The sequence below is a fragment of the Euprymna scolopes genome, chromosome 30, assembly GCF_053919585.1.
Source record: "Euprymna scolopes isolate OS-2025 chromosome 30, ASM5391958v1, whole genome shotgun sequence".
Taxonomy (NCBI): Eukaryota; Metazoa; Mollusca; class Cephalopoda; order Sepiida; family Sepiolidae; genus Euprymna; species Euprymna scolopes.
In genome coordinates this window covers 6,072,416-6,090,982 of record NC_136511.1, presented here as the reverse complement: position 1 = coordinate 6,090,982, position 18,567 = coordinate 6,072,416, and the positions used below count along the sequence as shown (strand labels likewise).

General features: G+C 34.5%; 1 protein-coding gene across 5 annotated transcripts in view; it reads left to right on the top strand.

Moving 5' to 3' along the window:
* LOC145254643 (cyclin-dependent kinase 14-like) overlaps positions 1-18,567 on the top strand; it is a 659,020-nt gene that overhangs the window by 589,131 nt on the left and 51,322 nt on the right. For all 5 annotated transcript variants that reach the window (XM_080113265.1, XM_080113264.1, XM_080113263.1 and 2 more), the window contains one exon: positions 8,386-8,549. In XM_080113265.1, the coding sequence (XP_079969391.1) occupies positions 8,386-8,549 (164 nt within the window). The remainder of the gene's footprint in view (positions 1-8,385; positions 8,550-18,567) is intronic.

Genomic DNA, 18,567 nt, shown 5'->3' with positions numbered 1-18,567 from the left:
TGTTTTACAATAGTGGTATTGAAACAGTGAATTCACTAGACCAACGAGTCAAACGAACTGTAACAAAAGAAGTAGGGATACATAAGACATTTGTGAAGAACACATCATAATAGCATTTAGACAAAAGACTGAGACTAGTACTATTGCATCTGAGAGAGAGAGGGCACTGAAAAAAGAAAGGTATGAGCCAATCAAATTACATATGTTTCTCACCTTATCAAGAACTCTCAAATGCAACAAGAGATTCACCAGCCAAAAGGAAATGAAATTGTCAGTTGGATGATGAACAATACTATGAGAGGACTGAAAACAATGAATGGAATGGACTTAAGGGGACAGCTTTCCCAAAATATTTGACATTGGACTTGAAGACAACCATGTTGAAGTCTGCAGGGAAGCAGACTAGAATGAAAGATGATTATTGCAAAGACATAGGATACCTATTGGCCTTAGTATTAAAAGGATCAAAGCTATAGATAGAAAGAAAACAGTCAGCAGGAACAGAGTTCCTCGAGCATGCGGTCTTTGGAAAGAAGCTAACAGAATAGAAAGCTGTTTTACAATCTCATATCAGAACAGTGAATTAATGGAGACCACTAGACCAACAAGTCAAACGAGCTGGAACAAAGGAAGCAGGGAATAAATAAGACATTTCTGAAGAACATGTGTCATGGTAGTGTTTATAGAAAAGACTGAGACTAGCAACATCACGTCTGTGAGAGATAAGTTGTAGTGAAGAAAAAGTGTGGGGCCAGTCAAATGACAGATGCGTTTCTGCATTTTACCAAAACCCTCAAATGGGACAGAGATACAACAGCCCAAAGTCAGTTGTAATTTGAATGATGAGCAATATTATGAGAGGATTGTAAACCAACGGAATGGACAAAATTTCATTACTTAAGAGGACAGCTTTCCTAAGTACTTGTTGACATTGGACTTTAAGACAACCATGTTGTAGTCTGCAAGGAAGTGGGCCCCATGGCAATGTTTTTCACAGATGGGATTTCACCAAACTAGGATTTGCAGGAAAATATGTAACATTTAGTTTGTTGATTCCATATTTCAAGGTGACTCACTCTCTCCTTTCCTTTTTGTCCGATATAATATTTTGTTTCTTTGTTTTTACAACCGATTTTGTGCTGGTATTTATTCAAGAAAGTTGTAATAATAGAAAAATGGCCGCATACAAACCACCCGAAGAGATTTTTTATTATTATGATTGCTTAAAACAATATTCGATGAGAATAAAAGCTGTGCGGGAGCCAAGATAGACAAAAACGACACACAAAAAAAATACCAGATGTAGTTTTTGAAGAGACAGGCATGAAACTGCCAATCCTATTATCACAACTAAATGCTGACAAATCAGCTAATATTATGTACAAAAACTAGACATGATTGGGCAGGAATGCCAATCAAATGTAAACTGTGCAAACGATTGGGATTTTCAGATTGCTAGTATAAATAGGAACGAGAAATTCTTTCGAAGTTAGATATTTAAATGGATCACTCAATCTAGGGCGTAAGAATGTATTCTAGCATTGTACGTCTGTGGCAACTGAATCACAAACTGATTCATACGAACCAAGCAAATGACTCTAATTGCTACACGCTTTCCTTTTCTTCTTTGTTTCAATTCATTCTCCTCATCACTTTTTAAAGCAAGGTAGTTTTCACGGGGACATGTGAACTCAAAGTATTTGCAGTCATTCATGCAAATACATGTTTGGTGAAAGAAAATTAAGTAAATAGTAACAAATCAAAATATAGTGTAAATAACAGGCATATTTAAGTAGTATATTTATGTGAGTATTTGGCAGTGTGGTATTGTGTGTGTGTGTTGGTTTACCTTGTTCCTGTTAGCACATATGAGTGGGTAGTAATTCTTTTTGTTTGGCTTGACTACTACTAGTATGTTGGAATGTGTACGCAAGATGGAAGAAGCTGGTATGCGAGTCATTGACTCCTTTCCACCTTCTGCTTCAGCCAAAGGCATAGAGGCGGGTGTCCATTAGATATTCTGGAGTTTGGTTCGCAGGTTTGAGAATTCTGGAGAAATCTGATTTTGTTGACCCGGGTTTTTAGAGGATTTTCTAACTTCACACTGGGTCACTATTTTCACCTGTTACTTTTGGGATTTGAAACGATTTTCATTTGTTGCAAATACTTTGAGTTCCCACATCCCTGTGGAAACTTACTTGCTTTAGAAAGTGACAGGAAGAGTGACTCAAAAGAAGCCGAGAAAGAAAGAGTCTAGCAATTAGTTATTTGCTTTTTAGCATTCATAAAAGTTACTTTGTGAATCGACACAAGTTTAACACCCCCAGAAGGTACATTACTCCTGATGCAATCCCCTACCTGTATAAGAGCCAGATATGTCCTAAGACAGAGTACGGATACCGCATCTAGGAAGATGCTGCTCAAAGCATTCTTTCTTTCTTTGACAAAGTACAAAAATGACTTTGCAATCTAGTAGGGTGTGATTTCTCCTCATCCCCACAGAAAAGAAGTTACTTGCTGTTTCTGTTCAACTCGAGATGCTCAACTGAGTTCCAACCATGAACATTCACAGCAGGAACCCTCCTAGGTACAACCACAGCAAAGAGCTTTCTTTTCTCTCTTTCCCTCTGTTTCTCTTTCTCTCTTCCTTTCCCTCTTTCTCTCCCTTTCTCTTCCTTTCCCTCTTTCTCTCCCTCTCTCTTCCTTTCCCTCTTTCTCTCCCTCTCTCTTCCTTTCTCCTTTCTCTCTCTCTTCCTTTCTCTCTCTCTCTTCCTTTCTCTCTCTCTCTTCCTTTCTCTCTCTCTCTCTCTCTCTCTCTTCCTTTCTCTCTCTCTCTCTTCCTTTTTCTCTCTCTCTCTCTTCCTTTTTCTCTCTCTCTCTCTCTTCCTTTTTCTCTCTCTCTCTCTCTTCCTTTCTCTCTCTCTCTCTTCCTTTCTCTCTCTCTCTCTTCCTTTCTCTCTCTCTCTTCCTTTCTCTCTCTCTTCCTTTCTCTCTCTCTTCCTTTCTCTCTCTCTCTCTCTTCCTTTCCCTCTCTCTCTCTTCCTTTCCCTCTCTCTCTCTTCCTTTCCCTCTCTCTCTCTTCCTTTCTCTCTCTCTCTCTTCCTTTCTCTCTCTCTCTTCCTTCCTTTCTCTCTCTCTCTCTCTTCCTTTCTCTCTCTCTCTCTCTTCCTTTCTCTCTCTCTCTCTCTTCCTTTCTCTCTCTCTCTCTCTTCCTTTCTCTCTCTCTCTCTCTTCCTTTCTCTCTCTCTCTCTCTTCCTTTCTCTCTCTCTTCCTTTCTCTCTCTCTCTCTTCCTTTCTCTCTCTCTCTCTTCCTTTCTCTCTCTCTCTCTTCCTTTCTCTCTCTCTCTCTTCCTTTCTCTCTCTCTCTCTCTCTCTCTTCCTTTCTCTCTCTCTCTTCCTTTCTCTCTCTCTCTTCCTTTCTCTCTCTCTCTTCCTTTCTCTCTCTCTCTCTCTCTCTCTCTTCCTTTCTCTCTCTCTCTTCCTTTCTCTCTCTCTCTTCCTCTCTCTCTCTCTCTCTCTCTCTTCCTTTCTCTCTCTCTCTCTTCCTTTCTCTCTCTCTCTCTTCCTTTCTCTCTCTTCCTTTCTCCTTTCTCTCTCTCTTCCTTTCTCCTTTCTCTCTCTCTTCCTTTCTCCTTTCTCTCTCTCTTCCTTTCTCCTTTCTCTCTCTCTTCCTTTCTCCTTTCTCTCTCTCTTCCTTTCTCCTTTCTCTCTCTCTTCCTTTCTCCTTTCTCTCTCTCTTCCTTTCTCCTTTCTCTCTCTCTTCCTTTCTCCTTTCTCTCTCTCTTCCTTTCTCCTTTCTCTCTCTCTCTCTTTCTCTCTCTCTCTCTTTCTCTCTCTCTCTCTTTCTCTCTCTCTCTCTCTTCCTTTCTCTCTCTCTCTTTCTTTCTCTTCCTTTCTCCTTTCTCTCTCTCTCTCTTCCTTTCTCCTTTCTCTCTCTCTCTCTTCCTTTCTCCTTTCTCTCTCTCTCTCTTCCTTTCTCCTTTCTCTCTCTCTCTTCCTTTCTCCTTTCTCTCTCTCTCTCTTCCTTTCTCTTTTCTCTCTCTCTCTCTTCCTTTCTCCTTTCTCTCTCTCTCTCTTCCTTTCTCCTTTCTCTCTCTCTCTCTTCCTTTCTCCTTTCTCTCTCTCTCTCTTCCTTTCTCCTTTCTCTCTCTCTCTTCCTTTCTCTCTCTCTCTTCCTTTCTCCTTTCTCTCTCTCTCTTCCTTTCTCCTTTCTCTCTCTCTCTCTCCCTTTCTCCTTTCTCTCTCTCTCTTCCTTTCTCCTTTCTCTCTCTCTCTCTTCCTTTCTCCTTTCTCTCTCTCTCTCTCCCTTTCTCTCTCTCTCTTCCTTTCTCTCTCTCTCTCTCTCTTCCTTTCTCCTTTCTCTCTCTCTCTCTTTCTTTCTCCTTTCTCTCTCTCTCTTTCTTTCTCCTTTCTCTCTCTCTCTTTCTTTCTCCTTTCTCTCTCTCTCTCTTCCTTTCTCATTTCTCTCTCTCTTCCTTTCTCCTTTCTCTCTCTCTCTCTCTCTCTCTCTCTCTCTCTCTTTTCCTTTCTCCTTTCTCCTTTCTCTCTTCCTTTCTCCTTTCTCTCTTCCTTTTTCTCTCTGTTATTTATCTTTGTTATATATTTAGTATTAATTAGCAGGGAGACTCGACGTTGCCCTGGATTGAATAATGATTAGCGAATCTTTCACACTTCCATATTTTTATTGTGTGTGTGTGTGTAAATATTTAACCGATAAGCTGTTAAACTATTGGTCACATTACACTGAAATTAACAGGAAATAGTAATTATGCGTCAAGGATGGTTTATAATAAGTAAAATCTTTGTTTGGATGGATGGATAATGCGTGCAATAATATGTTAGCAAGTTGAAATGCAAAAAATCTTAATTTCAACTTGCCAACATATTTCTATTACTTTTGCACATTCGCAAATTCATTCATAGTTTCAAGTGGTTTAATTTTAAATCTTATCTGTCGATAGCTTAAATAGTAAGTAACACAGCAGGAGTGCTAAATGTTTTGGTTTCGATTCTAGCTGATGGCACTCAAGTCATTTTTTTTGTTATTAACTCTTGAAATCAGTACTGTATTGCCTCTGTAATAATAAATACTATTTCTGTAAAATTAAATACAGATAAGCTTATTTTATGACCAGGCATGGTTGTACTCTACCTCCATTAGTCGTATGTATATATATATATATATATATATATATATATATATATATATATATATATTACTTTAAAACAGTACTCTATGTACACGTTTCACTGCTCTACACCTCATCAGTGTAGCTTGACTGTATTAGGGTTTGAATCTTGAACCGTAGGTTCTATGTTCGAGTGTGTATACCGGGCCTTACTGTTATTATTTGCTATTTTTATCGCTTTTAAAGTTATATTGATTTTTTTTTTTTTTTTTTTTTTTTTTTTGTGGTTGATTAAAATGTTTTGGATATTTTTGGTCATGCATTTTATGACTTCAATGACCACCTCATCTCTGTTTCTTTTGTAATACATTTAAAAAAAATGATTTTTGTAATCTGATGAAAAGATCTTATCTTTGAAAATACATGGGTTAAGGGTTAAAAATTGTTATTCCTTGTTTCGAATATTAGATGGATTAATTGTAATTAACTCGATTTTTATTTTCATTATTCATTTTTTTGTTTTTGTTGTTCAATCTGTTACATTGAGCTTTCATTTATATTAATACCCCCCCCCCAAAAAAAAACAAGGCATATTGCCACTTAAAAACACAAGGGGCTATTATTTGAGATCATGTTTAACAGGAGAAAGCAGCAAGATGTCTGTTAACATTACATTTAAACTTTTGCAGTTTAGTACAGTTAGGGAAGCAGGAACCATAGAGGGAATTCCAAGGTCTAGCAGTTTCAAGAAAGAAACTTAGAGTAGAAGGCTTTCTAGCATCTAAGGACCTTAACAATGAAAGGGTGGGATTTTGCTGCTTGCCATGGTAGTCAGAAGTATGTACGTTGAAAGGGCATAAGTACTAAGAGTTCATCAGAGCACATTCCATTAAAGTACTTGTAAAACAGGCACAGGGATTGCAATATTGTCGCGATGGGACAGAGGTTGGAGCTTGGCTGATAGTGCGGGATCCTGTCTAAGAGTGAGATGCTAGTGGTAGATTCACCACCCCAGATATGGCAACAACACTCCATGCATAGGTGAATTGCGGCTTTGTAACGATATAGGATACTCTCTGGTGTGAGTGGATGTTAGGCTGAGGAGTTTGAAAGATGGGCTCTCAGATTCTAAGATAAATATTTGTTTTTCCAGTATTGTATACACACACAAACATAATGGCTACTGGGGAGAGCTTGAATGCCTACTAGACACTGTCCTTCGGTGTACAAGGGTTTGTCGGGTCAATTTGGCGTTAGGATATTTTTCCCTACAAGTAAACTTTGACAAAGTATTCAAAATAACATTGTATCAACAGGCCAAATAAAACCTCCTCGGTATGGCTGAGACACACAGCATTTTACAAGGAATGGTGCTCCTTCTCCAAATTAGGTTACCTCAAGTAACAGCATAAAGCAGGATACTCCATCGGACTATATGAATTCTTGCCCTGGAATTCGTCAAAACCAAGAGACAACAAGAAATGTATACAAAACATTAAAATTGGCAATTGGGAAGAAGGAAATCATGGGTACAACTACACTCACTGTAATAGTAAGGGGCCTTTTGGTCAAGATCAAAGTGTAGTATCTGGTCTTCAGATGCTGCACTTCCATTTCTTGTTCTCTTTTGGTGGAGGAGCAGTCCTTCATGACCGAGACAATTTTTTTTTATTTTTGTACCTTTTCTCCACGTTAAAAAACGACCCTGGTGTCTAACTCTGTCCCGTGGAGAGGCATTGTAAATAGGTACACTCACTGTAATAGTGAAATTCAGAAAATAAAAATAAAATTAGTTTAAAGGAAACAAAAAAACAATTACTTAATTGGCATGTCAGAAGTACTCAGATATCTACTGACTTTTTGTGTCGATTTCAATTAAAAGCAGTGATATCTGAGTACTTCTGACATGCCAATTAAGTAATCAGTCAGAAGTACTTAAATATTATCGCATTATTTAAAAAACACGTTTTTGATCTTTATCGCGAAAAAAAACTTTGCCATATTTCTTTTTGAAGATGTGACATAACAAGGGAAGTAACTCAGTTATGCTAAAAACAAGGCAAATTGCACAATTTAAAAAATTGGCAATAGTTACATGCTATTAACCTCCCTTTGGAACTCTCCAGTGTTTTTTAACCACACAGTCTATTTTAAAAAAAATTTTCAAATTGTCAAAAAATGTTGTTTTTTTCCTACCTTATCGTTTTTCATAATTTTTTGGATGCATTCATTACTTCAACACGACAATTAAATAGACCATTGGTTTGCCTTGAAATTCAATATTAAAAAAATTTGAATTTTGCTATTATCGTGTAGCTGCACTAAATTATATTCTAAACTTCTTTACTAACTCTGTTTGAAAAAGGTGAAGGAGAACTTTACTGGAATATCTATGTATCTTATCTTGATATGAAGTTTTAGCTCCAAGAAGGTGGCACATTGTTTTCTGAGAACTTGGACAGAAATAAAATGATACAAAAAAAAATATATATATATATATATATATATATATATATATATATATATATATATATATATATATATATATATAAATAAAAAGTTTAGATTCTAAATCCCAAAAGGTTGTTCATCTTATCATTTATTTCTTTCAGCATGTTAAAATGTTCAATTCTGCTGAAATAAATAAACAGTAAGAGGGACAATATCTTGTAATTTGGAAGATAGATGTTTTGTCATTTATTTATATTTGCTCTGTAGTTACATCAAGCTTCATAAATAAAAGTTGAAATATAATTAAATAAGCATATTTTCCTCATAAACATATATATATACACACACACACACACACATATATGTATATATATATATATATATACACATACACACACATATATATATATACACATACACACACATATATATATACACACACACACACACACATATATATATACACACACACACACACACACACACATATATATATATATATATACACACACACACACACACACAAAATGGGTTTTATCTATTCCACTAGTTTTGGAACAGTTCTAGTTCCTAAAAAAATGGAGTTTCTTTTCCCTCTTAATCTGCATTTAAAAAAAAATTCAACACATTTTCAACATTTTCATATAAGTTTCTATTTATTTGCTTCCATACTGCTGGATAAAACAATAAGCGTCTCCATTTCTTATCTACAGCAAAAAAAAAAAAAGAAAAAACATGGAGCATGCTTGTTTCTGTAAAGCTTTGTTATATGCATTAAAAAAATATTTAATCATTTATTTCCAGCCAAAAAGTGGACACCAGTAAAGAGACACCATTCTGCTGGCGACATGTTGGTTACCGATATCGATTCAAATTCAACTGGTGATCTTGATAAGATCGAACGTCCTAAATCGGAAGGACATGCCTACACACGACAGTTTTCACCAAAGAGAACATCCAGCTATGGGGTAAGCACAAAATTACATAATCCCAGCCCCCATCTCAACCCTATCTCATAAGTCGAAGTTTAAAGGTTGATAGCTACTTGATGGTTTTTATCAGTCTCATTGACACACAAAATACAATGTTAGCCATTTTTAAAAAAATCCCATTTATTAAGTCAATTAAATTTATTAAAATTCTAAACATATCCTTCAATATATAAAACTTGGGACAAACTTGCACAAATCATCCGCATTTTCAGTTCCTTGCAAATAATCGTCTGTACAGTTCCCACACTGACATCAAACTGTTTACTTATTGTCTCTATATATAACGGTTTTATCCATGAAATTCTTTATTTGGCTAATCAACTCTAGTGTTTTGACTTCCTTACTCCTTCCATATCTCTCATTATCCCTCACAAGCTCCCTGCCTTCCTTGACTCTCATGCCACTCAAAAACTGATGCTCGATGCTTGCAAGATAGTTCAAAAGCAGTTTGATGCATTCCATACATTTCTGTGGCATTTTTTCTAAGTTTGAAACAGAATTTTATTGCATATCATTCTTCTTCTAAAGTATTCTTACATTCAGATTGCATTTTTGAAATTCACCAACTTCGACAATTAGGCTTTAGTAGGGTGTATTCCAACTCCTACTATAGCTGTTCATTTTGAATCTAAAATCATAAAAATTTGTCAGTCATTTCATAAGATGTATTAACAATAACATACTGAATGTTCAAGAGTCTACGACAATTTTAAATGCCTGTGCAAAAAGTTTGGAGACTTATTGAAGGCACCTCATATATACTTCAATATATAGGATATCCAAAAAGTCAATGAAGGATTTTGAATCTAAATCGATTCTTTATTTTTGATATCTTTTTGTAATTTTATTACAGTCTGATTAAGACATTGGGAAATATAAAAAAAAAATGCAAAATTCAAACAATGTTTATTTATGAAAAATAATGTCTTTTAAATGTTGCCCATTTTCAGCTTTGCATATTTGTGCTCTTTCCAAAACATTATTCATGACAGATTGCTGAATCTCTGGATTGCGATTTAACTCCCTTATTTTGTTCCTGATGTTTTCTTTCAATTCTTGCAGGGTTTGAGGTTTGACATCTACCAGCTCATGGAGCGAAATAAGGGAGTTAAATTGCAATGTAGAGTTTCTGCAGTCTGTCAAAATTTTGGAAAGAGTAGAAATATGTGAAGCTGAAAATGAGCAACATTTAAAAGACATTATTTTTCATAATTAAAGATCGTTTGAATTTTGTATTTTTTTTTTTTTTTAATTTCCAATATCTTAGTCAGATTGGGTTAAAATTACAGAAAAATATCAAAAATAAAGAATCTATTTATGTTCAAAACCCTTCAGTGACATTTTGGACACCCGGTATAAAACTGGAAGAATTGACAGGGAAAATTAATTCCCTGAACAACAGTTTTGCACCACTTTTATGTCTTCTAAAAGCAACTTATAATGCTATGTCTACAATCTTTCTTCCAGTTGTGATCAAAATCTATTATATTATTCTGATTCTAGAGAATATCTAAAACTTAACTTAAGCTTAAGGGCTCTTAAGAAGAAATTGAAATTCATGGATTCTTGCTTGATTAATTGTCTAAAGACGATAGATCAAATTTAATGCAAATGTGAAATATAATTCTATATTCGAATGGAAGGTCCTGCATATGTTTCTTAAAGATCGTTTAAATACTTTGAATAAGCTGAAATTTAGGAAATATTCAGTAATTGATGTCACAAAGAGATGACGTCATTCACTTATACAGAGTTGGTATTTATCTCCCTCTCACCACGGGAAGATGTGACACAAGGTTGGAAAATGGGGATTGAAAAGCTATCACCCAAGAGCAAGAGCACTCTGGCCTATAAAAATTGCCTGAGCAGCCCCATCAGTATTCTTCAGTAGGGACGCCTGAAGCGATTAGCACTAAACTTAGCCCTTTTCAGAAAGAGAACGTAAAATGTGGGAGGGTGGATCTCTTAGGGCTGCGCAAAATCATACCTTAGTCTAACAGAAAAGAAAACATTACTTAAATGGCCAGGATTCTGTTGGAATGATTGTCTGCTTTGGTATGATAAAAGCTAAAACTTTAAACAGAGTTGGCAAACGTTGGTATGGCATAACAAAAGGAAGGCATCAGAAAGGGGATGATGTTACCTTTTACTTGCCTCCTCATGAGGGCAGAGTTAGACAAGGTTGGTTTTTAAATTGAAGAAAATCCAGCTCCCCAGAAAGGGGAACTCTGGATAGGAAGAAAAATAAAAATTGTCTTAGTCTAGAAGGAGTTCTCCTCCACTGACCAAGGACAGAAAAAGTGAAGTGTAGTATCAGAACAGATACTACACTCTGTTCTTAGATAAAAAGGCCAACCACCAAAATAGGTTGAAAATATGAAAATATCCAGAAACAATCCTTTATGATTTCATAAATTTTGAAATAAAAAAAGGATATTTTCTATTAAAACAGAACATACTTTCAAGTTGATAACTTCATAGATAACTCATATATATATATATATATATATATATATATATATATATATATATATATATATATATATATATATATATATAATTGTTGGGATGGTTAATTGGAATCGGGAATCGGAAAAATTGGAGCTTTTGGAGGAATCGGAAAAATCAGAATCTGGAAAATTTAAGCATATTTTCCGATGCCAAAACCGATTCCTTTAATTATCTATTTTATTTTATTCTGTTTTTAAAAAGAACGTCTTTCATTGCTTGTAGTAATAATAAATAATAAATATTTATTGATTTAAACTTCCAGTAAGATTAAAATCTCTAGATCACACCCTCACAAGTGTGTTTTTACGTTTGAGAAAATACAGGCAATTTAAGATGTGTTTTTAAAGTAATCGGAACAAAATAACAATTTTATAGTTAAATATTTAGAGATTTATAAAGAATCAGAATTGGGAATTTAATACAGAATCGGTAATTGTATCGAAATCAGAGGAAAAATATTGGAATTGTCTGATCATTTATATATATATATATATATATATATATATATAAAATAAAATAAAACTTACAATTACATTTACCAAAATGATCCAAGATGGTAAAATTAAAGTATATTATACATATTAAAGAATTAATATTTATAAAATTATCTCAGCCAGATGTAAAAGCTCGATAAAACCAAATAGGAAATAGTTTATAATATGAGCAAACAGTTAATAAAATATGTTAAAAAACACTTTGAAATGAGTTAAAAACATATTTAATCTGAAAAGGAAACACTAGATAAATGGATGGTCCTTAATCTGCGGAGTTTCGAAGAAATACTTTCCTTCTCATCAGAGGGTAGGAATTAGCAAAATGCAGGATTGGATTTTGCATGCAGAAGTATTTGATGAAACAACAAGTAAGTCAAAGATCTTACTTGAAAACACACATATATATATATATATATATATATGTATGTATATATATATGTTTTCAAGTAAGATTAAATATGTTTTTAACTCTTTTTCAAGATGTTTTTTAACATGTTTTATTAATCATTTGTTGATATATATATATATATATATATATATATATATATATATATATATATATATATATATATACTGGCAGTGAGACCTGATGTTGCCCAAGATTGAATGATACAAATGTTTCACACTACCAATATTTTTATTGTGATTGAAATCAGTGAAATCACATATTTTTCAATCGGATCGATTGATTTCCTGCTCTACTCGGGAACCCACCACAGTACATCAGGATGGACCTTCACATGCTTCCACACAGTGACTTAGTTCACAGTACATTATAGTCTGCATTACAATGTAGAGAACCTGCTATTGACTTTATAAATTATTTTTATCTAATGACTTGAATTAAAGTTTTAAATGCGAAAAATCAAGTATCATGGTGCAGTTGTGCTCTCAATAGGAACATTGATTTCAAACACAGTCCTGTCTTATCAAAGAACCTATTGTTGATTTTGTATGCCAGGTCCTTCTGCTTGTGTGGTGATAAAACTTCTCAAATGATACACACCCGCCCTATTGAGAATATTGATCACCCTTTGTTCTGCATATACCACTGACCGAATATAATAATGAATTCTTGCACACACTTGCTTTATCTAGCACTAGCGAGGGTACCTGGTGTTGTCCGGGTGTTTTGCAGTGGTTTAGTAAGGGTGGGAATAAAAAGCAACCCGGTGGAGGTGGAGTAGAAACAACAGGGTGGAGAGAGGTGTTAAAAAAAAAGTGGTAGTAGGCTGGAACCCGTAATGTGAAGGAGGAAAAGAAGGTGAGGTTGAAAAAAAAAAAGTGGTAGTAGGCTGGAACCCGTAATGTGAAGGAGGAAAAGAAGGTGAGGTTGAAAAAAAAAAAGTGGTAGTAGGCTGGAACCCATAATGTGAAGGAGGAAAAGAAGGTGAGGTTAAAAAAAAAAAGTGGTAGTAGGCTGGAACCCGTAATGTGAAGGAGGAAAAGAAGGTGAGGTTAAAAAAAAAAAAGTGGTCGTAGGCAGGCTTGAACCTATAACATGAAGGATGGAAAGGAGGTGAAAAAAAAAAACGTAACATGGTAACCGATGTCACCATCGCTCAAGCAGAAGTTGTGTACGTTGAATTTAAGCATAGTCAATCGAACGTATGATGATTTAAATGCTTTGCCGCTTTTTCAAACAGTTTCGCTTTATAAGAAAAAGCCAAACAAACACCTGAGATGACGCCACAGTGGGAATTTTGTTTAACTCGATCAAAAAAAAAAAAAGGAAAGGATTCCATTTGCGAATGCGAGATATTACGATCTGGGAAGTATACGAAAACTTCTCACAGAATCGAACCGATGTGAGAACCCCGATGCAAAAAGCCTTTCGCGGACATGCACAAATGCTCGCATCCATTTTGCCATTTTATAAATTAGATTATGAGCACTTTCTGACTCGGTATATATTCCCTAACACGTTTAATATTATATTATTACATCATTTTATAAATTAGATTATGAGCACTTTCTGACTCGGTATATATTCCTTAACACGTTTAATATTATATTATTACATCATTTTATAAATTAGATTATGAGCACTTTCTGACTCGGTATATATTCCTTAACACGTTTAATATTATATTATTACATCATTTTATAAATTAGATTATGAGCACTTTCTGACTCGGTATATATTCCTTAACACGTTTAATATTATATTATTACATCATTTTATAAATTAGATTATGAGCACTTTCTGACTTGGTATATATTCCTTAACACGTTTAATATTATATTATTACATCATTTTATAAATTAGATTATGAGCACTTTCTGACTTGGTATATATTCCTTAACACGTTTAATATTATATTATTACATCATTTTATAAATTAGATTATGAGCACTTTCTGACTTGGTATATATTCCTTAACACGTTTAATATTATATTATTACATCATTTTATAAATTAGATTATGAGCACTTTCTGACTCGGTATATATTCCTTAACACGTTTAATATTATATTATTACATCATTTTATAAATTAGATTATGAGCACTTTCTGACTCGGTATATATTCCCTAACACGTTTAATATTATATTATTACATCATTTTATAAATTAGATTATGAGCACTTTCTGACTCGGTATATATTCCTTAACACGTTTAATATTATATTATTACATCATTTTATAAATTAGATTATGAGCACTTTCTGACTCGGTATATATTCCTTAACACGTTTAATATTATATTATTACATCATTTTATAAATTAGATTATGAGCACTTTCTGACTCGGTATATATTCCTTAACACGTTTAATATTATATTATTACATCATTTTATAAATTAGATTATGAGCACTTTCTGACTCGGTATATATTCCCTAACACGTTTAATATTATATTATTACATTCAGCTGCTGTGTTGGGTGGAGGTATTGTTCTGATTAAAGTCTACTATTCCGGACTTTGCCATTGCCTAAGGCGCCTTCCCCAGTAAATGTCATCAGGTCTGCTCAGTCATTTTTTTGTGAGGCCAGAGTGCACTACTTATGATATGTTGGCCTTTCTATCGCCACCTTCAAGCCTTGTGCTACATCTTCCTGCAGTGGAACAAGGGTTAATACCATTTGGTATTCTCAAAAAATGGCAGAAATTCTACTGATCAGATTTTGGTATAAACTAATCCTGAAGATTTGTCCCTGATATTGAGCTTTCTTCATGAGTAAAACAACTGATAAGGCAATCGTAATATTTACGCCATAATCATGTTGACACCTCAGTTCTTTTCAAATCACCAAAGTTAAGCAACATTGAGTCTGGTCATTATCTGATGGGTGACCGTTTGGAAATACCAAGTGCTGTATATAGGACAACATTCACACCTCCCTGCAAGAACTGCAAAAACCTAATGCTGCCATCTCCCCTGACCTGGAATAGACATGCGACGGGTAACCACTTATAAATTTGACATTCCCATGAAACTTTCTCCTTTAGAGGAAGTCGGTTCAACTCGCCTAGTCTGAGTGCCACTTTCAATAGCAATATGTATTTTATATTCATTTCCCTTTTCTTTCATTTCTAAAAAGATTTTCTCATTATTTATTTTTATCTTTCTTTCTATCTCTCTTATTTTCTTTCTCTCTCTCCTTTATTTATTTGTTTCTACCTTTCCTTTTTTTTTCCTTCTATATTTCCTTTTTTTTTTTTCTCTATTTTTCTTGTTTTTTTTTCTTTCAAGTAAAACAAGATTTATCAAATGACCCATGCCGTTTTCGATTAACCACATACCTTGCTCACCTTCACTGTTTATTATTCCGCATTGGCGATTCCATTACAAGAATATTGTCTTGGGGATTCATCAACTTCATTTGCATACAATTCTGACTTCAGTCACAAACCTCAAACCAAATTATTATGGGATGGATGGTCAGATTTTGATTCTAATATGGTTCTCTGTAAGGACGTGTCTGCATGTGAACTATGAAATTGGCTAACTGAGTTCAGTTCCAGTCAGATGTACCTTCATTTAGTCATCAATACTGCTAGGAAGGTATGAACCCATAATTTCACTTGAATTAAAACTGAAATAGTACTTCACCACCAATCAATTATTTTGACATTTGATAAAAAAAAAAAATGTTTGATATTTTTTTATGTTTCTGAATTTTTTAGATGAGGATTCATTATTCGTATTATTTGGAATTTTCGGACTACTGTTCTCATCTTGAGTGTCATTTTTACGTTTCTGTCGATGTAACCTCCGAGAATATCACTGAAGGTTGAAGGTTCAATTCTCAGTGTGGGTGAGCGAAAAATACAATTCTGAATTACTTAGGACCTCTATCCAGTTATGGCTAACAGAACAAGAGCATGCTACCTCTGTGGATTAAATAAAGGGGTCTGTTCAAATTTCCGCCTAAATTCTCTGAGTTTGACAGAAACATTCCAAATTCGACAAGATATACCTGAAGATGGTCGGAGGTTACATCGATCAAAATGTTGTGAAAACGGCACTCAAGATGAGAACAGTAGTCCAAAGAATTCAAATAATACAATATTTTTGTTTTAAAATTTTTATGGAAATCGCTCCAGACAAGGTGTGAAGCCACTTAAAGAGCTAATAAGAATAAAAAATGATGCTCACAAAGACAGGAGAAGATGCCTCTTGACCTTTAGTTTTGAAATAAAACCTAAGGCTATATACAGGAGAAAATCAGTCAGGAGGAAGAGAGTTCCACAATCCTGCAGTCTCCAGGAAGAGGTTACTGGAATAGGAAGCTGTATTACAACAACGTATCAAAATTGCAAATAGATGAAGACCACTAAACCAACAAGTCGAACGAGTTGGAACAAAGGAAACAGGAAATAGATTAGACGATTCTGAAGAACAGGCCCCATAATAGTAGTTATAGAAAAGACTGAGACTAGCAACATCACGTCTGTTAGAGAGAGGGTGTAGAGAAGAAGAAATGGATCCGACCAACTAAATTAAATTTGCTTCTAAACCTTGTCAAGAACCTTCAAAAGGAACAGATTCACTCACCAGCATAGACAACAGCATGCCATGATATGCTATCATCATGTAGTGGTTTCCTGCCTGGTACAGGCATTGACGGCTATAGCTCTCACTTGAGACATTCATGAAAACATTGTTGCTCATCATTTTTGATGTGGCCCAAGTGTTCAGATTGTCAACATGTTTCTCACTGTTGTTCTCTGCTTCTTCTACCCACAACCTTTCCTGTCAATTTAATCTGTTCTATTCCGCTATTTTTGTAGACATGGTCCCTGAATCTCATGTGTCTTTTTCGTACTGTTCTTATTATAGACCTTTCTGTGTTTGCCATTTCTGATGCCTCTTGGTTTGTTTTCTTTTCTGTCCAGGATATCTTCAAAATTTTCCTCAGGAACCAAGTCTAAAAAAAGGTTGATATGCCATTAAACCATATGCTATAAGAGTGTCAAAACAAATGAATCAATGAATGGTTTTTTATTTGGAGGAATTCTATGGACAGTAAATGATAAAGAGTGACTCCTACGAAAATCAAAGTTGTAGCATTAAAAAGCATCCAGAAATGGAAAGAGAAATGGTTTCAATTCAATAGTTTGTGGCACTTGTAAGCATTAAGTACACAAGAAGTGTTGTAGAATTGCAGGTAATTTGAGAAATGATAGCTAAAAAGAAGTGTTGTAGAATTGCAGGTAATTTGAGAAATGATAGCCGAAAAGAAGTGTTGTAGAATTGCAGGTAATTTGAGAAATGATAGCCAAAAAGAAGTGTTGTAGAATTGCAGGTAATTTGAGAAATGATAGCCAAAAAGAAGTGTTGTAGAATTGCAGGTAATTTGAGAAATGATAGCCGAAAAGAAGTGTTGTAGAATTGCAGGTAATTTGAGAAATGATAGCCAAAAAGAAGTGTTGTAGAATTGCAGGTAATTTGAGAAATGATAGCCAAAAGGAAGTGTTGTAGAATTGCAGGTAATTTGAGAAATGATAGCCAAAAAGAAGTGTTGTAGAATTGCAGGTAATTTGAGAAATGATAGCCGAAAAGAAGTGTTGTAGAATTGCAGGTAATTTGAGAAATGATAGCCAAAAAGAAGTGTTGTAGAATTGCAGGTAATTTGAGAAATGATAGCCGAAAAGAAGTGTTGTAGAATTGCAGGTAATTTGAGAAATGATAGCCAAAAAGAAGTGTTGTAGAATTGCAGGTAATTTGAGAAATGATAGCCAAAAAGAAGTGTTGTAGAATTGCAGGTAATTTGAGAAATGATAGTCAAAAAGAAGTGTTGTAGAATTGCAGGTAATTTGAGAAATGATAGCCGAAAAGAAGTGTTGTAGAATTGCAGGTAATTTGAGAAATGATAGCCGAAAAGAAGTGTTGTAGAATTGCAGGTAATTTGAGAAATGATAGCCGAAAAGAAGTGTTGTAGAATTGCAGGTAATTTGAGAAATGATAGCCGAAAAGAAGTGTTGTAGAATTGCAGGTAATTTGAGAAATGATAGCCGAAAAGAAGTGTTGTAGAATTGCAGGTAATTTGAGAAATGATAGCCGAAAAGAAGTGTTGTAGAATTGCAGGTAATTTGAGAAATGATAGCCAAAAAGAAGTGTTGCAGAATTGCAGGTAATTTAAGAAATGATAGCCGAAAAGAAGTGTTGTAGAATTGCAGGTAATTTGAGAAATGATAGCCGAAAAGAAGTGTTGTAGAATTGCAGGTAATTTGAGAAATGATAGCCGAAAAGAAGTGTTGTAGAATTGCAGGTAATTTGAGAAATGATAGCCGAAAAGAAGTGTTGTAGAATTGCAGGTAATTTGAGAAATGATAGCCGAAAAGAAGTGTTGTAGAATTGCAGGTAATTTGAGAAATGATAGCCGAAAAGAAGTGTTGTAGAATTGCAGGTAATTTGAGAAATGATAGCCGAAAAGAAGTGTTGTAGAATTGCAGGTAATTTGAGAAATGATAGCCGAAAAGAAGTGTTGTAGAATTGCAGGTAATTTAAGAAATTATAGCCGAAAAGAAGTGTTGTAGA